Genomic DNA, 22,883 nt, shown 5'->3' on the forward strand with positions numbered 1-22,883 from the left:
AAGTAGAAATTAGTTCACACATCCTGATAATAACTTTCCCATTAGTTGTTGATTATGCTATCATCGGCAGTACAAACAGCTTAATGATCTTATTTTAAACACCTTGAAAACTCAATGAATTGGAATGAATTACAACCTGATGAGCCTGCATCGATTGCCTTTCCAGATCTCCGTGATATAAAAAAAAAGTATATACATCTGAGGGTGATTAACGAAGGAGTATCGATCGAGGTGGGGGTATATCCCTCCAGTCAACAACAGTTAACCCGCAATGCTCCCTCTGGGTGAAAATTGTTCGATTATGGGAGTGTAGAAATAGAGGCTATATCCCTGATTCACGACACAGTAGGGGGCCCTAAGAAACCGTTTTTTCCTGACCAACCTTGTACCCCGATGAAATGAATACCTAGCAAAATCTAACAGCTGGCTATGTAATGGGATTTTAAAAGGGAATGCAAATTGAATTTTGTTGTTAACTAAAGTGGTCACATATAATGTGGTTTCCTGTATCTAGCCCTTTTTGGTAGAAAAAAAAATAAGTGCTATAGGCTTCAGCTTCCATTATATGTCCATTACACCATTTTGTCGAAAACACATTTTAAGGTAGTTGCGCAAAGCTGGGTGGCATTTTCCAAAGGTTTTGAAATGTTTTCGTCTCCTCCCTAGATGTGACTTTGACATGCAGGCGCAGAGGAGTGAGGCGCAGTGACAGGGCAGCTGGCGCTGTCCGTGGTGCTGAAACGCAATTTATTGGCGTCGGGGGAAAATTTTGTGAACAAAACTGTATCTCTGTAATCTAGATAGTAAAAAAAGGTTGAGTGAACTATGATAACATTTAACGTTTGGCATTTTGCCAAAAATATTTTAAGTTTGGCTAATGTAATGGTTTTCCCGTTTTTACAAAAACTTGAAGAATTTAGTAGAAACTCCGAAATTTGTTTTGAACCAAACAACTTACTTGCTTGCTTTGTTGTGTTAACTAACACTGCTGCCACAAATGTCAATATTTATATTTTATTCCAACTTAAATTACTGTTTTAGAGTTCAGCACTTTTTAATATTAATTTAATTTCTCTCACTTAAATATTCTAAACTCACATATGTATGCACACAAAAAGTCACTTACCCTGGACCAAGCAGTTCTGCCAATGAGATTGGATACTCATCACCTTCGGTCATTAGCAGGCATCGACCTCCATTCAGTCTTAAGAGGCCCGCATATCCAACACCCTGCAATCAATCAGCATCAACACACGAGAATATTCCAGGGGATGGTATAATTGTTCAGTAAGTCTCTTGGTACTGTAACCGAGAGGCGGCCATCATTAAATCCTGTTCAAGGGGTGTGGAAGGGTGGTTTATATTTACACCCTTCACAATCTGGTATCAATATCTACACAGCATGTGCATGGAACATGATCCATAGAAGGAAATGAGGTGGGAAATGATGTGACGATAATGATGACGGGTTAGGTTTAGTCATAATGGCCTGTATGTATAAGGCTTACTTTGAAATGGCTCCATTTAACCTAGGACATAATAGGGTTAAAAGTAAAACTTTCTAACACGGGCGCTCTCTAGTGGTAAACAATAGAAACACATGATGATACCTTTAAATCATGGATCATTTTCTAGCTACTTATCTCTTTTGTCAAAAAGACAAGATTCCTTTATCCACCTTTATCGTTCTGAATTATGCCCCTCTACTTCTTGCAAACTCCATGACATCAGCAGGCAAAAAAAAAAAGGGGGGCTGGGGTGGTGTGTCGAGGGGGTGTACTTTCTGCTGAACTGGGCGGGCACTGTTGCACGTGTTCTGAATGGGAAGGACGGAGCACGCGTCTCACTTCTCATGACCAATCGATCCCTGCATGGCCGGGTGGAGCGAAGGGAGCGCGCAACTATCGCCACTGCGCCACTGTACTGCCATCACTCTTCTGGGCGGCTCTGCCAGGCTGTCACAAAGCGACTCAAACTTCTGCGGAGAGTTGGTCTAAAACTAAAGCACACACCAGCTTGGTGTTTTTTTTTTTTTTTTTTTTTATTGCTACTAAACGTACTTATTTGACTGACTTTATCCTCAATGTGAGGTTGGGATGGGACTTTGTGAGTTGAGCACATTCGGAGCACGTTGCTGTTCCAAGAAGTCGCGGTTGTCTGAACCGGCTTTAGCTGCCCGTTCCTGTGCGCGGACTCTTCGAGCTTCTTTCTTCCCCTCTGAGTCGGTGCGTTTGGGTTTTCCAGGAACTGGATCGGAGACAGGAAAGAAAGGATTGTGAGGAAAAACATTGGAGTTTGAAGCAAAAGTTAAGTCTCTCCTGGATAATCCTCACTTTATTGCAGTCATGCTTTCCACGATATAAATTCGGGTAAGTTTATTTTATTTCATTTGTTCGGTTAAATGTGAAACAGACGATCGGAGTGCTGACTAATTCACCCACAGTCGTTAGGCTGCTTACTTACAATATTACTTCTCATTTGCGTTTGTGTGCGCGCAGTCTGGTGAATTATCACAAATAACAAATAAAAACGCATCCGCGTAATGACCGTGCGTAAAAGCGCACTCGACTGTGTTGAGCGTGGGTCGCGGGCTTGTGCACGGACGACACGGGGGGGTGAGACGAACGCGACGTGTCCATCCACGCCAAGCATCTTAAATAAACCGACTTCCACTCTCCTAAGCATTGAGTGACGTGAGCTCGACTCGGCTTGACTCAGCTGCCTCATTGCGTGGATCGAGATGAGCTGCTGGGAATAGACACACAAAAGACGGACGAGTAGCGCGGAGCTGCGTGGGGCATACATGAACGCCGAATGAGGGGCTGCTGGCACGAAGGGGGTGTTGCAGAATATACGATCACATTCTATTGGACGAAAATTCACGCACTCAGCTTGCACTCTCTCTCTCTGCTTCATTGCATGTTAATGTGCGCAGTAATCGTGTTTTAATTGCAAGACCCCCCCGACCTCGTTTCTCCTCCTCATTGTCTGCGTATATCTCTGCTGTCCTGCTGCTAGCCTCTGCAATTTGTACTGTATTGAGAGCGAGTAATTAACCCCCCCCCCCCCCCCCCCCCCCCCCCACACACACACACACACACACATTGTCTCAACCACGCGACACTCCACGGAGAGCGATGTCATTAGTGGGGAAGGTGGTGGAGAGGGCTGGCCTTGTGGGGGAGAAGAGGATGGAGAGGATCGGTCCAGGGACCTAATTCGCATTGACAGTCACATTAACACGGGAGCAGCAGTCTTAATCCTGAGGAGATTACGCTCTCCAACCTTGTCATACACACACACACACACACCTGCAAGAGGAGGGTTGCCTTTGTGCATCGGTGGATGGCTCCTTCACTTTTGTCGACCTTTCTCCATCGCTCCGGCGTTGAACTATAGTCACAGATAAACTCAATTACTTTTCATCCTACACTGTGAAAACCAGGGTAGGAAGCAAGCCTTGCTGCAATAGCAAAAATCATCAACTCTTGCCTAAATGTCACACCATGGTGGCCAAGGACTACTTTTGTCTAAATGATGCTCCTCAGCACACTTGCAATCATTTCCTCTACAATAAGATGCAAGATATTTAGTGTTGGTTATTTTGGTTTTAATTAGATTGAAAATTTTTCCTCGTGTACCTTTTTCACAATTAATAGTTTTTGTGTCAAGCCGACGATCCCTTGCGTCTACAAATCAGCTTTCTAAGCCATTCCTGTCTTGTTCAGGTGTTCCTCCTATTTCTCTGATTCCTTTTAGTTCATTGTCCTCATCATGCCATGTTTTGATTTGTATCATGCTTTTTGGACTGGTGGTAATTTTGTATTTCTGATTCCACATGCCTTGTTTGCCTCAACCTCCTGCATGGATAAGACCCCCCCCCACCCCTCCCATGTGTGTGGTTTCACTATCCTCTCATCTGTAAGCCCACTTCCCTCATCTCCCAGCAATGGGACAGCTTGCCATCCTCCGGGCCCTTTGGTGCTCCATGTCTCAACAGCCTCCTGATCTCCTTCCCCGCATGAGGGCTGTTCAGGATGACTGCCTGGCAATGTGTGCGATGTGTGCATTTGCGCTTGTGCATGAGCGGGCAGGGCAAGGCGGCAGCAGGGAGGGCATGGGAGGTGACAGAAAGGAGCTGTAGAGACTAAAATAAGCTTTGCAAGAGGCATGCGATGACATGTACACAAACACCGGGCGTGTGAGATGAGCGTCTGTGTGTGTGCGATGCTCAATGAATTAGGGTGACATCAGTGCGACAGATACACTGACTGTAATGAATGGAGACTTCCTGAGTGAGAGGAGATGGCGAAAAGGGGGAGGGGGGGTGGGGTTCTGTCATGAAAGATGGAGATAGGACTCCCATTTGTTCATGGCGGTGGCGCTCGATCCTCTCAGTATGTGGACAGGCGTCATTCACCAGCGGTGAATTCGCTCATCCCCGAGAAATGTACAGAAATGAGCAGCACCATTGCCGTGCAGGAGATGCATGGTTGTAATAGAAGAAGAAGCGATATAAAATCGATGGCTGCCTTGCGCTCTTGTGTTTTCGACCTCAACCACAATGACCATAATTAGACAGAGGTCATGACTCCTGGGAGGAAAAGGGCCAAAGTTCAGTTCTTGCTTTGGCAGGCAATAAAGGCCACACATTCTACTTTGGTGACAGGCTCGGGTTCATTTCATAAAAACGTCGTGAGCTAGATGAAGGCCAACTCCAGGAATTGACTAATTTTATGAAACTCCTGCGTCTCTGTTGGTTCTGTCATCTCGTGTGCAGCTTTGTGGACTCCTTCTCACCTGCCTCAAGGTGAATTCCTCCACAGCTCCAACTCACTTTGACCATGACAAATCTCCCTAAGTGATCGTAATGATTGTAATTGAACAGGCAGCGTCTCTTCCCACGGCGCTCTATCTATCACCTTGCTGGCATCTGCTGCCTCCTCATGCCCGTGTGGATAGTAAAGTGTGCGTCAGCCTGCGTGACGCCGCGTCCCACTTGACCCCCCCACTCTGGCAGCTGCCGGATAAACGTGAGACGGCGGCCACGACGTGGGTTTATGAAAAGCTCTGCGGTCAGGTGTGTTTGTTCGCGGTGAAGCTGGGGCCTGTGGCGTCCATCGTCTAACAATGAGGAGGGTTTAAGTGTGGGAGATGCAGAGCATGAAAGGTGGAGGGGGGGGGGGGGAGGTGAGACGACAACATGGAGGGGCAGAAAAGGACCTCGGGGGGAGCTGCCTTTGGATGGGTGTGTGAGAAAAATCTTCAACGGAGACGAATATGGGTAGTCAGGACTGAGGGGGAATCTGTCAGGGGAGTGTGAGTTTGTGTAAAAGCGTGTGTGCGTCCTAATGTGTGTATGTGTGTGTGCTGGAGGTGATGGCTTTGTAATGAAAACAGCAGGCAGCCAGTGATGGAAGGTCTCTCTAGGTGGCTGACTGATGTCAGTCAGCGGTGTGCAGCAGCGTCCCCCAAGGAGAGCAGCTTGGTGAAGCGTGCGCGTGTACGAGCGTGTGCGCTGTTATTCCGCATTCATCAACATTGCTGATTTGGCACTTTCCCACAAATCTGGACTACAATTAATGCGTAAGCTGCTTTTTTTCGGCATCTGCGTCCTGGTGACATTGCGTGTGTGTGTGTGTGTGTGTGTGTGTGAGGGTTAGAGGGCCCAATTGTCCCAGAGGAGCGGCGTGAACAAGGTGTCATGCTTGGGAGACCCCCCAGACAAATTAATTCACTTATTGACACACTACTGACACGTCTCAGTGACTTTGTAAAATGAGCAATTGATCAGGCTTGCTCTCGCTCTCTGCTCCGTGTCAGTCGTTGTCTTTGTCTTTCTCTCTCGCTCGCTCTTCTCTGACATTCCACCAAGCTGACCACTCACTCCCTCAGCTTTATCTTGCCCTTACTCCACTCTTCCTTGTCTGTCAAGTTTGACTTTTCCTTTGGCCCTTTTCAGTTGACAGGCATGACACGTACGGTAATCAATACAATCACGTACAAACTAATCATTAGCAGCAGAGGGGATCGACAGAATCAAGTCGTGGGTTCGTCTCCTTGCGTGTATGCATGGAGACTGTAAAAGAGACGGGTTTTTTTTTCCCCCGCTTACATAAAGCCACGAGAAGCCTTTGGGTTCATCCGCGTTGGCCTATGGAGTGGGGGGGGAGTCAATGTGTGAGAATCGCCGACTCATCAGAAAATATCATTCTAATTTGAGCACAGATTAACCTTTGGCTACAACTTTCGATAGACTCATCATTACAGCCTCGGAGAGTAATTGCTGTTCGATACGGACGCAAACAACTAGATGGGCTTGGAAATTGACACCCAAGTAGAGCGGCACTATATTTAATATTACTATCAGATATCCATTTTGTATCTGATCTTTACGCTCGTTGGTTGGAGGCTTGATTCGGCTGGAGAAAGAATAGTTGTTTTTACGGCGTCTTTGTGAAGACAGCTTCATTTTGTCGTAGAATTGAGTGCAGACGTAAGGTTTCATGGATTTTGTTCTAAATCTAAACAGCGCATAGGAGGCAACACGTAGAAAAGAGTCAAAATATAACAAAGGCATCAATTGTGCTCTGATGTTGACGTGCGTGCGTGGGCGCGTATCGTCATCTCAGAGTGTCTGCTTTGCTTTCTACCTTTTCTATCCATCATGCGCCGTAGAGGGACACTGACATTTAAAGGCCCTTTATTGCTTTATTAGAGTGCGCAGGATTTACGGCGCTGGCCCGCACTCTGTCTGTCAGAAGAGCTTGTTCTGATCTATGACGACCAACGCCGGCTGTCTGAGCTTTAATCGACAAACGTGTAAAGAGGAAACGTGGGACCGGGCTGCGGTTGAGCTCGTGCTAGCGGCCAGCCAGTGTTTATTAGCCAGTTAGTGTCCGGGTTTTTTCCTGCCATAAAACAAACACCGGCCTATATCTGTGCGCTCTCCTCCGCCAAGTGGAGAGGTTATTAAAAGATGATAAGACAAACAAGTCTAACCCGAGTTTCTACTCGAATTTGAAACACTAATTCTGGTTTAAAACCCTTACTCAAGTTTAAAACCCTACTTTGAAACCAAATTTAAAGCCCTAACATACTTTAAAAACCCTAACCCAAGTTTAAAACCCTACCACTAGATTAAAACCTCACTTTGAAACCTTAACCTGAGTTAAAAACCCTACATTGAAACAAGACAGGTTGCGCAACAAGAATGGAAAGCGGAGGCCGCCGAGCTGAGTTGTAATGGCACCTCTGTGGCGATGCCATTTTTTTGGACTTGAAAGTCGATAACGCAGCCAGGTAATGTTCTTGCATTCAGAAACTCACAACTCCCCCCCCTCCTTGTTCTCCCCATTCGACCATTTCACCACAGTGAGATTGTTGTAGTTAATTATTTGTTGCTTTATTGGAGGAAACACTTTGTATTTGTGTGCCTCTGGACGGAGGCATGTAAACAACAGTAACTTATCACGAGCCTCTGGATGATTTATAATTTTTCAAACGATAACACTTTGTCACGTGACAGCTTTCTTCTTCTCCGTAGTTTGTTTTCATTTTGAACACAGATTTCTAGGATGTTTCACATTAGCTCATTTATTTTCAGGTATTCAATAAATGATTGTTTTACAGAAAGAAAATCTTTCAAGATATTATCATCATCTTTCTATTTTTCAAACAAATGTCCTGTCTGTAAGCTCATAACTCAAAGCGAATTTGACTATCTGCAGAAATGTGAAATATTTCACGTCAGTCCATTGAGGCTTTGTGCTCATTTTCAATATCTTCCCAGCTAAAGGGAGATACACTTTACACTGATATGCTTTTTGTTTGTCTGATCTGCAGATTCAGACTGCTGGTTAAGTTATTACTCTCTACACATACAAACAAAGACCCTAAGTTTATTTTGGGGAATTCCTGGGCAGTATAAAAGATAACGCTGTTGGGATGCGGGGGCGCACAGATACTACTGTATGTTTGTGGCCGAGATGCGATTGTCTCATGGAATGTCAATGAGCCACTCGTGTGTCATGACTGCACCGAAAGAGTGTGATGGTGGCGCAAGTGGAGGCTAAGATTTGAACACGAGTGGAGTGAAGCACCAACCTGATAAAAATGCAAGCCATGGCCCCGCTTTTAAAAAGAGAATAAGAAATGGGCTACTGTGCTTCCATGCAGCATGCTTAATCACTCAGCTACCCAACACACGCCGATTGCATATTTCGATAAAATGTACAGTAATGGAACATATGCAAACACACACGCACACTAGTGCTAATCTAAAACACAAAAATACTCTAAGTACAAAAAATACAGCAGATTTCAAAGTAGAGACAAAACTTCAGCTTCCCATAATAAATGTGACAGCTGGGTTGCCTGTTAAAGGGCAACAAAGGCAAAAGGAAGCCATTCATTTTCTGCACGTGTATTTTATCTTACACTTGTTATCATCCTCTCATTTTCTTACATGTTGCCACCCTTTTTCGCTCTTTCTCTCTCCTGCTCTCGAGGCCAATGCTGTCATACCTCTCACATTTTTCGCCACTCATCTCTCTCGATGTCACGCATCAATATAGTATTGAAACACTGTCACATTTTGTATTCACTCAGAGCTGCTGTGTCACACTCCTTTTTCAAATACTTTCTACACACTCCATCCATCTATCTCTTTTTTTCTCTCTCCACAAAAGCCCAGCTCACTGTCTCTGACGCTGTTCCCTTTATCACCGCTAGGGGTCAGTGGTACAACGTGGACCGCTCACGTTCGGTTGAAGCTGACACGTTTCCTCCCAAGTTCCCGAGTATGTGCAGGGAGGCTGAGCTGAATTTTAATGAGGCATGATGAATAATGAAGGTTTAAAGAGGGGGAGACATTTCGATATTAATGTGAATCTGTTGTTTTTCATTCCGTTTGCTGAGTTAGTCGCTTTGTAAAAAGAAGTGTGTTGACACACATACAAGGCAGATGCGAATTTAACCAGCTTGATCTTGCCACTCACTCGGATTTCGGGAAAATCTTTCCTGCTGACAACTCTCTGTTTGAATTTACCTTGCAAACAGGATGTGTGCAAATGTGTGTAACATGACCAAATGTGCATGAGTGATGAGAGAGTTTCATCAACATCTGTGGTTTTGGGGCCACCTGAGTGATGGGTTGTCTTTTTTTTTTTTTTGGGTTATGTACACTCATTGTTATGAAAGATTCAAACAAATCACGTCCATCACCACCCACGTATGCACAGCATCTGTTTGAGCACGTGTATAAAAGATAGAGTCAAAGCTTTATGATATCTAGAGTGGGGATCACATTGAGCCTGGGGGTAGGTGAACCTCGTGTAAACAATACATCTGACAGAATCCAGACCTTCACATGGTATCTTCCCCTTTGTGTGTGTGTGTGAACATGTGTACCTTCATATAATGCCATTGGAGGCCATGGAGGAGCTCTCGGGCACACTGGCCTCTCTGACTTTGTACTTGCTAATAATTCCAGGGTCTTCTTCTGGTTGAGGAGAGGAGAAGCGAGTGGAAGAAGAGGAGAGCCAACGTGTGAATGGATGCAACGATGGCTTGGCGTTCTTAGAGAGGCTACTTGCTGGAAGAGACCAATTAAAAAGGCAAACAGGTAAAAGGACATATTAAGGGGGAGCATTAATGATATTATTTGGTACGTTATAAAAACAACCGTAAAAATGCGTGAGTAAATAAAGATGCAAACAAATTGTTGATACTTGCTGAAAAAGTTGTGTTTTTCCTTCTATGTTTAGGTTCTAATCTCTGCACTTTCCTCCTCCTCCCTCCTCGCAGGATGAAACTGTGGAGGAGATCAGCTTGGCCTTTGGTGGTGGCCTACCTCGTTGCCTTGGCGATGCTCTGCGTCACCCCCGTGGCCGCTGGCAACCGCAACCACCGGGGATCGACAGGTACGCGTTGGATCTAGCACTGAGCCCCTTTCACAAATACCGCAAGAGGTTAATTACACTGTCAGAGTGGCGGCGAGAGATGTTTCTCAAGGCTGAGCCATCCCGGTCCTGATGAAGCGGGGCCTGGGCTAATCTCCCTGTCATCCCGCTCTTGACAGAATGTGAGTGAGACTTTATTGACACACACGGTCCCTTACATTTCAAATTTTCATGGCACAAAGTAGAATGTGCAGCCCAATTAAATATCAATTTTATTTGAGTAAAAGAGTTTTAAATGGGATACCTGATGTGGGGAGCTTTCTCCTTTCGAGCTCGGATGCAAATGCCGCCGTTGCGAACGAGTCTACTGCATTGATACAAATGGCACTTAAGCTGTCAAGAGTTGTCAACACAAGTCTGTCAGTGCGGTTGTGATCTGATCTAGTGAAAAGCCTTGGAGACATTCAGTCCATTGCTTCTGGGAATATCTCACGAGTGCATACCGGCTAATTATTAGCAGTGCTAACATTAACGTGCATCGCAGAGACCCCTTCATTCAAATAACTTCTTCAGTTACTGCAACATATCCTGTCAACTAAATCTATTCTCTTTATTGACTGTGCAGCAAAAGTCCATCTTATTATGAATCGTATAATGAATTTGTGGTGGCTTCGGGGACGGTTGTTGCTTGTTTGCAAAAACCTCTCGAGTCACCACGTTCTCACACTTAATTATGACAATTTGCTTTAATTGTCTCTCGGTTCCTTTACTGCCGCCGCTTGTGTTTTGGAAGGTGACCTTTATTTGCAGTCGAAATGTGACCGGCCTGCAGTTTGGGCAGTGAGTGATGGTATTAGTTTTCCTTTTGATCGAGAGGAGGCAGCCTGCTTACGGCAGGGACACCACTAATTGCAGGCCTTGTGTATAGTGAAGGTCACGGGTGCCCCCCCCCTCCACCCCCCCTTGGTCACCCTCATTGTGGAACAAGACAAGTCGCTCCCAAACCAACTCTTAGAGTATTTTTTTTTAATTGGTTGAGATTTAAAGTCAGTTAGTTGTAAATATTAGCCTTAAACACAAAGTGATTTCAGTCCAAAAACTAATTGGCTGTGTTTTTGGTCATTATTTTTAATGGATGGATAATCGTATGCTCATTTTTGGGAGGCTTTGTCATTGAAGGCTCTAAAAAAATGTCCTTAGGTGTGTGCATGTGAGTGTAAATTGTTTGTCTATATGTACCTCGAAGTTGGCTGGCAACCAGTCCATGGTGGTGGATCCTGCCTCTTATCCAAAGTCAGCTGGGATGGGGTCCAATTTACCGCTGACCCTTAAGCAATAAATAAAACGGATAAATGGATTGCAGACATTTGTTGGATCACACATCACAGCTGAAGTTCTATCAGCCACCACGAGGTGGCTTCAGAAGTCAAAAAATGTTATGCTGGAGTAGTTTATGCTGAGATGTTTTAGCTCAGTCACAATTTTTTCCATGAGATGCATTGTGTGGTTTTGTGAACTACATTGAGTCAAAGGGTAATAAAAAATAAATAAATCAGCATTTAATTTAAATAACCACCCTATTTTAATCACCCATGAAAGTAGTTTAGTCTGTCTTAAAGGCTGCTACAACAAATATAGTTCTCTCACTGTACAAATGTCACGTAAAGCCGGATTCCACGCATGGAGGAGGTAATGTGTGGTATGCTAAATATACACAACCCATGACTGATGAAAAATAGGAGAGGCGGTCGGCACGACTCACAAGTGATCTTGCCGCACAACTTTCAAGTACTTTTATGTGTGCGTGTCCATGCATGCAGCATACATGTCGTAATTTACAAAGGTGGGCCATGCTCAAAGGCCGCCACAGTGACTCACATTAGAATTAGCATAAAGTGAGGTCAGGTCGGAGGTGGGCCTGTTAGACATCGATAACGTCGGGAGGATTTATGGCCGGGTGCGGAGGAGATGGAACAAAGATAGATCTCACAACCTTTCGACCCCAAGGACTGTCCCAGACTAAAAAAACAACAAAAAAAACTATTAGGATTTAAGCTGTTAGGACTACTTTAGTAGGATACTTGTCTTGTCAGTTATTGACAGCAAAAAAGAACTTTTTGGTCAATTTCATGACATTCTTGCTCACCTGCGTCCGTATGGCAAACGCTCGGCTGAGCCATCAGTTGAAGATGTCTCGGCTTGTTGGCGGCGGCGCTTCGCTTGTCATCTCCTTCTCTCCCGCACTCCATTTGTACTCGGCGGGACTGTAAACGTTTGGCCATGCTTGAGAAACCTCTTCATCTTTGTATGCTATGCTCTATTACTTTGTAATGTCATAACAGAGTGCTTTAAAGGCAGGATTGAAACATTAGACACACTCTTATTACGTGCCTAGCAACATTAGACACACTCTTATTACGTGCCTAGCAGGAGAGTGAGCTTCCCGACGCATAAATCTGAAATAGATGATTGCTAAGAGGCAGGAGCAGCACTCTGGACAAGATGCTGTATCTGACTAGTCCAGACTACTATATAATTTCTTTCAATTAAACTTGGCAGGGTTCCATCTTAAGTTCCCTACAGTGCAATAATAAGATGGTAGTGAACCCCCATTTACGGCAATTTTCCACACCTACCCACGATAGATGAAAATTGCCAATATAGGAATAGAAGTTGTTTTATTGAAATCTGTCCATCCAAGTTTTTTTTTGCATATGTGCGTGGATGAATTTCAGCCTCATTCAGGTGGTGGTGGTAGTGGTGGTGGTGAGGGGGGGTTAATGAAAGTGCAGGTATGATATCAGAGGGGCACTCTGAGAGCAAGGGATCAATAATGGCTCTCGGTGGAGAAGACAACAAACACACTTTAAATCAGAAAAGACGAGTGAGGCCACGGCCCGCAGAAATAGATCCTGCGGCGAGAGGTTTTCTTTGTGTTTTCCTGTGCACTTTGGTGTCTGCCGGCAAAGCCCCGTTGAGCTGAGCGGCAAAAGTTGCCGAGTATGTGTAAAGTCACGTACATAAATGACACTTGAGCTCATGGCTCAGTCTCGCCTTGGCGTTGCCAAGGCTGCAAAGAGGCTTATTGGTTGCTGTGTCGCCTGCGGGGTTTGCTCGGGAAATGTTGGAGAAGCCAAGAGGTGCACAATAAACCTTAAGATAAGTCCTTGGCAATCCCTTTTTGGAAACCATTTGACCCATCATTTGTGCTTTACACATTTCCAGTTGGACTGGAAAGAAATAACTCCAATTTTAGAAGCATGACATGATGAGATCTGGTTTCAGGCTAAGACGTGTTCTGTTAAAATGGTCATTGAAAGGCATCCATCGACCTCATTACTACCAGAAGGACGTTATCATTAACTTGATGAAGTTCTCTAAGCAGCTTTGGAGCAAATTAGAGGCTGGGTGCATGTGAAGAACTTGATATATGTGTGTGTGTGTGCAGTCTCCTACCAGGTGAAGCAGGGGACATGCGAGGTTGTGGCCATCCATCGCTGCTGCAATAAGAATAAGATCGAGGAGCGCTCCCAAACCGTCAAGTGTTCCTGTTTCCCCGGGCAAGTCGCTGGCACCACCAGAGCAAGACCCTCATGTGTGGAAGGTAAAGATTAAAAAAAAAAAAAGACAATTAGCAGCAGGTAAAAAGTAGGCACTGCATCAGGCACTGCAAAAATAAATAAAAAATGAAATGCTCCGCTGCTACTTCATTTTAAAGTATGGACGATAGCTCACAGTAATTTATCTTCAAAATCAATTTATTTCTGCCCACTCATCCATGGATTTTGTAATCTTTGTGTTTGTGCCTTTCGTTGTTCCCTTGTGCAATTTGGAAGGAGATTTCAAATATCGTGGTGGAGCAGCAGCAGCCAAACTCAAAACCAAACATTTTAACTTCAGGCTAAACATCTTATTTGATTCGGGTCTGTCGAAGATGCATGGCACACTTGGAGAGCTTATCATGTATATAAAATCAAGAAATAAGCATGATTTTTTAAAAATCTCATTAAAAAATATTAAATTGTTTTTTTAGATACAATCACTGAATAAGGAAAGCAAAAAAATATATAAATTTCAGCAATGCTATTCCATCATGAGACCAGCAGAAGGTGCTTTTCTCATTTAGATTCCAATCGTACCACATCTGCTTGTTCATTTCAACACGATTTCACCCAATAAACAACTAGATGTGTTGTTTAACCTCTATGATGAGATCTTAAATAGCCAAAATGCATTGATAATGACAACACCAGACAACCGTGGCAACACTGATTTCTTCTGTAATGGAAGATAAATAAAAGATAATATGAGATTTTGGGTGGAGATTCATGATAGGAAGGAAGGACAGCGATCAGAAGCAAATACACAGGATGAATGACTAAAAGTCTGCCAGGGCTAAATTATTCTCGAAGAGGATGGATGGATCGTAATCTTAATCACTGGGGCTTGCGATTGATTGCCGTCTAACCTCTCAATCTCGCTGCCTCCAAATCCAGTGCTCAGTAGCACTCATCTGGTGAATCGTGCTTGACCTCCGGGTTGGCAGTTCCAAACGATCCGCCCTCGGAAGCGCATGCGGGCCTCTCTCGTACTCCTCCGCTGATGGAGAGAGACGAACTTCACTCTGTTGCCAGCCCGATGCCGAACAACCGCGGTATAAATGGACTTGCATTATTGATGCGGCTGAAAGCGGAGCAAAAGGTAGCAGGTCCTATTACCGGCTGCAGCCTCATTACAGCCAGCCAAAGTTTTTTCAAATGAAACTCTCCAAATAAACTATTGTTTATTTTTCCCGAGTCATCAAAAAGCCTAGATGTTGACTTTACAAGACGAGTGATAATTGTGCTGTCTGACAAAGTAAAAGGCAAACCCAGCAACCCTTACGATCAAAATCAGCAAAGGCCACATTTACCGATGTCTACGAAAGGTTATCCTGATTGATTATCCTGCGGTGTGGGGTGTGTGATTTTCACGCTCGCTCGGCCGTGAATTGAAAATGATAAACCTGTCAAATATTTACAATTGCATTTGCTTGTGAGGCCAACCATGAGGTCAGCTGAAAAACAATAAAAAAAAAAAAACTTTGTCAACAAAACCAATATTGAAGCCTAGTACTGTCCGATACCAATAATACTAATACATACCTTTCTTTCTTTCTTTCTTTCTTTCTTTCTTTCTTTCTTTCTTTCTTTCTTTCTTTCTTTCTTTCTTTCTTTCTTTCTTTCTTTCTTTCTTTCAATGCAAAATGTTAGAAGTGACTTTGTCAAGTTTCACTATTCAAACAAAGAATAGTTGGCAGAATTAGGTATGTAGACTTTTTTTTTTTCCGATATCGGACCAATACAACAGTGAATAATAACAGTGAAGATGTGTTTCACAACAGGAAAGACATTTAAATGCTGCTCGCTGTTGTTTCCCAAAGCGCCCGATTTACTCCAGGTCATTTTTTGGTCACTTTGCTCGTCTTTCCTCCTGTGAGTGCTCAAGTCTAGCTGTGTAATCCATTTCCGGTTGGGTTTTACTCCACCCTTGTGTTTTCTCGTAATGCACATCTGGTTCCTCTGTGTTACTAAATCATAATCGAAAGAAGAATAGATGCATCCCCAGCTACCCCGGGATCACTGTGCGCTTGTCAGTAATGATGCCTGAGGGTTTTATGCAGACTATACCTTTGGCTGCTTGTCTTATTTTATGTGCAAAAAAAGTGCATCATATTTCTTTTAAATAGTAATGACCTGGTGGCAAGAGAGAGTCCCTTTGTAAAGTATTGATGGATAAACACTCAGGGCGCCCGCACCCAAGTGCACATGGCCGTTCCGCCTTCCCCAAGTCCTCATCCGACTACCGAATATGCAGTCACTCAATTCATTTTTTAATCACAATGAAACCATTCTATTTGTATTCTCTCTTGTGATAATAAGGGTTAAAGGTCACCAAAAGTTCCTTTCAACAAATGAATCACGACATATTCCATTTGTCATGTCGTTATTTGAAGCGGGAGCAAACTGGCTGACCCTGGACCACTTTGACATGCTCAGATGATTAATTGTTCACTTTTAATTATTCACATCAAGCATTTCAAATAATGGTGGCTTGTTTTTTACCGAAGGAGCACCATGGGTGAGTCAGCATTGTCTGCCTCGCAAGGTCTTTGAATCTTGGTCCCTCCTGTTTAGAGTTTGCTAGTTATTTATTTCCCTCGGTCGTCTTGCCAAATGTCAGCTGGATTCAGCTGAACAATTGGAAGGATTGATGCGTCGTGACCGAGAGCATACGCGTATGTCACGAATGCGAGACGAAGAACATATATTCTTCCCATTGCGTTCATAACGGCTTCAACAAGAATGGCGCAGAACCTTTCCAAGGTCGAACACAGACCTCAATGAAGGCTCTTTATTATTTTTCTTCTCAAAATAGATGTTTACTTTGTGGAGGTGCTCAGAAGCCTTTTCTCTTGTGCACTGTGACCAATAAATGTGATATTGGTTTCAACTCGATGCTCCCACGACTGTTCAGCTGCGCTCTTATTCTCATATGAAAACAGGAATGACGACACGGCTCGTCGCTTGGCTCGTCTTTTGTGATTATAGACGCTTTCGAACTCTGTGACTGCTTCTTCGCAGAAACTGAAAGAAGGCAACGGAATATTACGTATGTTACTTTATGTCTGTGGCACGCCTCAAACTTTGTTTGGGTCACTTCAACTTTGCCAAGCAGATTGAAAAGTAGTCAGTGAAAAGCTTTTGGACATGATGCTCAACCATGAATTTTGAAAATTTTAACTGGCAGCTCAACTTTTCTTGTGGAAATCCTTGGCGGCAGGGTCAATCAATTTAAAAATAGGTTTACATGACTTGCATTGTATTTATGAATGATGATATTATTTTCATTCATTATATTCAAAAATGATTATAATAGATTGGCTTTCAGAATGTATGAATGAGACTTCATTCCACACAACATTTGAGATGTGGGTCACCAAAATAGATGTTTCACAAATGAATTCATAATGATCACTCATCATTGACAATTATGGTGCCTCTGGAATTGGATTCAAATTTTGCACAAGCAGGCTGGGCCTCGAGGATGTGGATGCACTCCTCATTTTGTCCACATGATGTCACAAACATTACAATTGAAAATGCCAGCACAGATGCTGCAAGAAGGAAACTCTGGAAATTAAACACACTCAACCGTTCATTGAAAATCTATGAAATGAATTCAGTCACTCTGTGATTGACATGTTGGCATGATGCATAAAACTGTTGGCAGCCTCATAGCCTGAAACCACATCGATATGTGTCATGGAGAGCACCTCAGAGACGTTTGAGGAGCTTTGGAGGAATAACTATCGTCACACCCTTGAGCTGCCTCAACACCTGCACTCTCAGCAAAGCACGAGCTTCTTGTTTGGCACAGCTTTTTTCGTGCTGAAAGTTTTAGAGCCACCATCAGAGCAGCAACCGTTGAAATAAGTGTTGATGACGTGTGACTAAGGTGTGACCTCTTTTAATTGGCAAACAAGGTAGCTTGATGGTTTGGGATCCGGTGGTGTTTAAATTTGGGTTGTGTTTGAGGAAGTGACATTGAGCGGAATACTTTTTTGAGTGTGAACATGACAAATATGTTAAGCCAACTTCCAATATGCTCAAACACTTGACACTTGAAAAAACTCCATATATTAAAACAATCTAAAACAAATACTGAAACGAATCAACTAAAATGTAGCATTTCCCAAAAACTAAAATGGTAAAAAAAATGACAGTATGTATGAAGATCTTTAAAGAATATGACATCTTAGGCCAAAGGTGTCAAACTCAAGGCCTGGGGGACAGATACGGCTCGCCACAATTCCCGTGAATGGCCCGTGAAGAAAAATTGTGCATCAAATTCGTGTCATTACTAGAATTGCAAATTGTCTTCACTTTTAATATCTTTTTTTTTTTAATATTTGACCAGTTTTTGCTCGTCTGATTTGAAAATGTATTTGTCAGTTTGTTTTGTAGCTTTGATTGTATATAATATGAGGTGCTCATACATTTATTTGGGTTGACAGTCATAATGACCCTCTGAAAGAAGCTATGACTACAATGCCGCCGGCGAAAAAAATTAGTTTGACACCCCTGTCTTAGGCAGAGGGATTTGATTGAAGAAAAAAAAACCAAAACACTACCTCAACGACGAAATTAAAACAAGCACTTGCTAATCTCAGTTTAGCTTAAAGACCGGAGATGAAAGGCAATAAAAATATATTTTGGCTCATGCAGACATGACAAGAGTGATCTCAGCAGTTTTCCAAAAAAAAAACAACAACCCAGAAATCATCCACTACCTCATTCTACACATCCCCTGTTAATTCCCTGAGGTGAAGCTCTCCGAATTAACTGCTCCCTACTCCCGCTCTAATCTCTTTAAAATCGATCCGTTGAGGCCGGCCGGGGCTGTCTGAACTAATCGTGACATCACAGGCCCGGCCGGAAAGCCCGTTTGTTTTTGAACTTGACAGGCAGCTGCAGGCCGCGCCCACCCACTCCACTCCGGCATTGGGATAAGTTGCGAGGAAGTAATAGCAGCGCTCACAGGCCATTAGCTCTAAATAACACTCAAAGCACCGTCATCAGCACCATAATGGAGACATTAACAAGCATTACACAGCCATTGCTTTTTAGAACCGTTAACTGCCACTGAGCTCATGCATCATAACAGCCTGTTAAACGTAATGGCTGCCACTTGCTCATAGCAACATGTCAACATCATGTTTCTGCCCTCTCTTCATCTGTCTGACCCCCACCCACACCTTTCCTTTCTTCCAGCCTCCATTGTAGCCCAGAAATGGTGGTGCCAGATGCAGCCATGCATGGATGGAGAAGAATGTAAGGTCTTACCTGACTTGACCGGCTGGTCCTGCAGCACTGGCAATAAAGTCAAAACCACAAAGGTGAGCTGTGTGTGGATTTGCCTCCCCGGTCTCTCTTCTGCTGTAAGAAAGCAATTGTGCGTATTTAATAAAAAAAAATAAAGATCGACATTTTGTGGGACCGTATATCGCCTGCAAGTTCAAAGGATGAAATGCTATCATGGATGACATCACGTGACCTCGGCATATCTTGCAAGTCTTTCAAAAATCGTCATCATATTTCATCAGACTTCAACTTAGTGAGCAGGCTGACTCTTCAATAGTCTTAAAATAAGGCGACACCATAGAAAGGGTCTCAGTGGATTAATATGATCATGTCCGCGGGACTAACTTGGAAAAGCATAAATTTTAATCTTCATCCATACTCCCTGCGTACCTGATCTCTTAACTTTTCTCGCAAGGTGCCACCTGCAGATGCAATCATTTTAGCGTACAGACCTATAAAGCACGTAACCTTACCTTACCTCCAAATGTCCCTCCCAAAATAGACTTCATAAATATATTACATTCACCCTTTCAGCTTTGACTATATTTGATGCACCCTAGATAGGCCTTGATCTTGAACTGAATTGATATTTTTCCTCTATAATAATAAGAGCTTGTCTGAATTCATGTCTGGGAAACAAAGCCTCTTTAAAATCTGATGATCTGTTCACTTGAGAACCTATTTTTATGAGACTCAGACAAGTTAAAGTTTCAACACAGATGTCAAACGTCAGCACAGAGAAAACTTACAAAATAACTTTCTGCATCTTCTGAGGTCAGGATGGAGAAGACCTCTGCACACTCCAACACTGAGATTCAGCCGCAGGTTCCTCCTTGGCTGCTCACAAGCCGCCGGCCGACGTGCGGGAGTTAATTTGCATCTGCGCCGTCTCGGGTGTGAGCGTATCTGCGAGGCAGGGAAAGGAGAGCAGGTGCGCTTGATTTACGCAGGTGCAAAGAGAAAGACTTGCGAGGGAAACGATGCCGGCACCGTAAGAGTAATTGCTCAGGAGATGGCACAACATCTGTCGCATTCATTACAATGCATTATGACTGGGGCCTTCCGCAGAGGTTTTACAATTAAGGCTCGTAATTAAGTTGGTAAGTAGGATAGACTGAGGAGCGGAGGCACCGCTGGGCGCACCAGCCAGAGGCAGAGGATTTAATGACCCCGAGCCTAACGACAACTCCGGGACCAATAGGACAATTATCCCAACGCTGTTGCCTCTGTCTGTTTTGTCAGCAAGCGATCAGCACGATCGGATCCGCGGACATTCATTTGCATTTGCGAGGTGATTTGCGATCAGTCAACTGTTACTTGCGGGACTCGGCGGCAGATGTCACCGACGTCGGTTGCAACCAGACACGGATTCCATGGCAACCGTTCGCAGGGCTCTCGTTATTGTCCGGCATATCTCCTTGCGCTCGTGACCTCCCCTCGCAAGCTCGACATCGCATTCAACGTGCCTATCAATTTCTGTCCGCGGCTCTTCACTCCCACGCAGCGTTGGCGTGTTGTTGAAAGGTGCGAGGAATGTGTTTTAACACAAGGAAGGAAAGGAGACACTTTTAATAAGGATGTGCTGCAAGATGGCAGATCTCAACTTAATTTCATACATTCCCATGTTTGGACAGAACTGCAACCTGTGGTGGTGGTGACTGTATCATAGTCTATGCTGACAAAGAAAAAAAAAATTATGACAATATTGAAGACAATTATTTTTCTTGTCATTGCCGCAGAAACACTAAAAAGCAGTTTAGCAGCTGTTTGTTAAGAAATGTTTTTGAAAGCAGCCACAAGCGGCAAATTGCCAAATCTATTTGGAAAGTTTTGACTTCTTCTGGCTTCCAAAATGTATTTATTGATTTATTTATAAATGAAAACCATGAACGTAAACCACCTCTGATTAGTAGTGAAAGATTTCCTTTCCTTGTCATAATAATACGTTTAGGATGTTTAAGTGGAATTTTTGAAGAATTTCATTCTTGCATGAAGAATGACTTTTGTACTGTTAGAGTATTGTCAACATGGCATCTTTGTATAATGTAATATTTCAACCATTTGGATGCATTGCTCTATTTGTTTGGATTTGGTTCGAAAACTCTGTGAGAGAAAAATGTGTTTCCATTCCATTCAATGCTAAATTGCTTTAATCGCTGCCATTGTCTTTTCAGGTCACACGATAACAAGAGAGCCACTGGAGCAAGAGGCAGCGTACGATTAACTCTCCATCTGGAAAGAGTGGAAGACATGAACTTACTAGAACATGTTGAAAATATGATGTCAGCATCTCCATTATGAAACAAGACAGTAAACGTAACCACGTACCCGGCGGTGGGCATGAGGACAACCACGCTTGCCGAGGGTGCACGAGGACAAAAAGCGACTCTAATTTCCAACCTATGGATGATCGAAATCCAATCTGAAGACCGAGTAAGCATTTCAAAGTGTGTCTTTCAACTAAGCATTTGTGGAGACGTGAGCCCAGCCACTGGACATGATGCGGGCGGGCTTTTTGTCAACTTGTAGAGCTCATATAGTGCAGCAAAGAGATAGCGGCTCATAACTAGCAAATTAGAATGGAATTGCTCTTGTGGGTCAAGTCGCCGCCGCCACAAAGACTGTTTTGTGTGAGCCAATTTGCAGTTCTAATTAGGAATTGCTGTGTAGGAACATAACAACATATTAAAAATTCATGCGTGGTATTTGCACTAGTTGAAACCTTTGGGTAATGTTTGGTTATTCCCAATATCGCTCGATGGAGGTCTTGCAGAACTTGAAAATTTTCTCTAACATCTGACATTTAAAGTAGGCACAAACATGTGTATGCCTCTTTCCGTATGAGTGGTTGAAAATTGCTACCATCCTAACCAGTAAATCTCGATCATCCCGTATTTCTGGTGGTTATCAAAACGTGTTCTGTGACATCTCCACTTTCTTTTAAAATAAGACATAAAAGGTTCAAGCTTGTGTTGTCTTTTTATCGGAACCATTATCGTTTTCCTCATGGACAAGATTATTTGCAAAGTGACGTCCTGAATGAGGGTCATTTGTAGCCACCTTTACGAGAAATCGGGTGTGTTTGTGCGCAAGCGCTGATTTCCCCCCAGAAAGCTTTTCTGCATCAATATTTCAGTGAGATATGGTGAAATAATTGCTCCGGATAAGTGCGGTTCAACTCTTGGCAGGCTTTACCCTGCAGGGTCTGTCACCATTGTTGCAATGAGGACAATGGTGGTGCACACCCCCAAAAAAGTCATCTTACATCTCACTATTAATTCTCTCCCATCTCTTTGTACTTATTAGAAACCCTCGCTGGTTTCCCCTTTTCCACCTCCACAATCCTTACCACTGAGTTAATTTGGCGTTTTCAAGAATTGCCCGACTCGATTGTATTTCTCGCTTCACCACACACCCAATTGCGAGTCTTTCCCTAAATGTGTCTATCTGCCCGTCTGATATGTGAACGTGTCGGGTCATTGTGTCTCCGGGTCGGCCCGCAGGGGACCGCTCCTCTCCGAATGAGACTCTCTGCTTTCAGTCATGCTGCTTTATGAGCTATGATAAATCTGTAGGAGTCGAGTTTGTGCCTTTCCCGCTCCTCTGCTCAGCTCTGTGCCAGAGGGAGCTCGGAGGGAAGCTGGCCTACTAGTGGCAGGCAGCTCCGCACTCTCATTACTGAGGGGCCGGCATAGCGCCTGGTTTCTCTCGGGACCGCTGACATGGAATATTTTTAGGCCTACGTTGCAGCACTGCAGCTTTGCCACGGTGGCCTTGGTTCTTCAGCGGATTCTCAGCAACAATTGGGAAAAGGGAGGATTTTCCGGAGTCTGTTTTACACTCAAGTGACTTCAGGCAGAGTTCGGGTCACCCACACGGAAAGACCACTTTCGAAGAATGACATGCACTCTTCAAAAAAAGCACCAATTTAATTTTCACTTAGAGTATATCCTTTGGATGGGCTTCAATAGAAGGTTCTGTAAATTCTTATTTGTAAAATGCGGTGAAGCCTTCACTCAAAAAAAATAAATGAATTAAAACATGACTGAACTGACAATCTCAATGCAACACAAAATTT

General features: G+C 43.7%; 2 protein-coding genes across 7 annotated transcripts in view; one reads left to right on the forward strand and one right to left on the reverse strand.

Moving 5' to 3' along the window:
* Positions 1-22,883, reverse strand: part of tafa1b (TAFA chemokine like family member 1b) — a 113,222-nt gene that overhangs the window by 1,608 nt on the left and 88,731 nt on the right. For both annotated transcript variants that reach the window (XM_088388769.1, XM_088388768.1), the window contains 11 exons: positions 19,555-19,711; positions 18,788-18,880; positions 14,371-14,501; positions 13,359-13,492; positions 12,049-12,166; positions 11,781-11,921; positions 11,142-11,229; positions 9,412-9,595; positions 3,312-3,393; positions 2,074-2,247; positions 1,127-1,999 (listed from right to left, as the gene is read on the reverse strand). The gene's annotated coding sequence lies outside the window, so the exon portion shown is untranslated. The remainder of the gene's footprint in view (positions 1-1,126; positions 2,000-2,073; positions 2,248-3,311; positions 3,394-9,411; positions 9,596-11,141; positions 11,230-11,780; positions 11,922-12,048; positions 12,167-13,358; positions 13,493-14,370; positions 14,502-18,787; positions 18,881-19,554; positions 19,712-22,883) is intronic.
* tafa4b (TAFA chemokine like family member 4b) lies at positions 1,865-21,770 on the forward strand. Of its 5 annotated transcripts, none has more exons than XM_088388762.1 (5): positions 1,865-2,369; positions 9,494-9,625; positions 9,808-9,923; positions 13,351-13,506; positions 18,716-19,097. In XM_088388762.1, exons 2-5 carry the CDS (start codon positions 9,558-9,560, stop codon positions 18,919-18,921), a joined length of 546 nt encoding a protein of 181 aa, XP_088244888.1. In that variant the 5' UTR covers positions 1,865-2,369; positions 9,494-9,557; the 3' UTR covers positions 18,922-19,097. The 5 variants fall into 5 exon arrangements, with proteins under 5 accessions (XP_088244888.1, XP_088244890.1, XP_088244889.1 ...); XM_088388764.1 differs by lacking the exon at positions 1,865-2,369 and adding an exon at positions 9,287-9,320; XM_088388763.1 differs by lacking the exon at positions 1,865-2,369 and adding an exon at positions 9,307-9,373.

This window comes from Syngnathus floridae, chromosome 11 (assembly GCF_059516105.1).
Source record: "Syngnathus floridae isolate MCC-2025c chromosome 11, RoL_Sflo_1.0, whole genome shotgun sequence".
NCBI lineage: Eukaryota > Metazoa > Chordata > Actinopteri > Syngnathiformes > Syngnathidae > Syngnathus > Syngnathus floridae.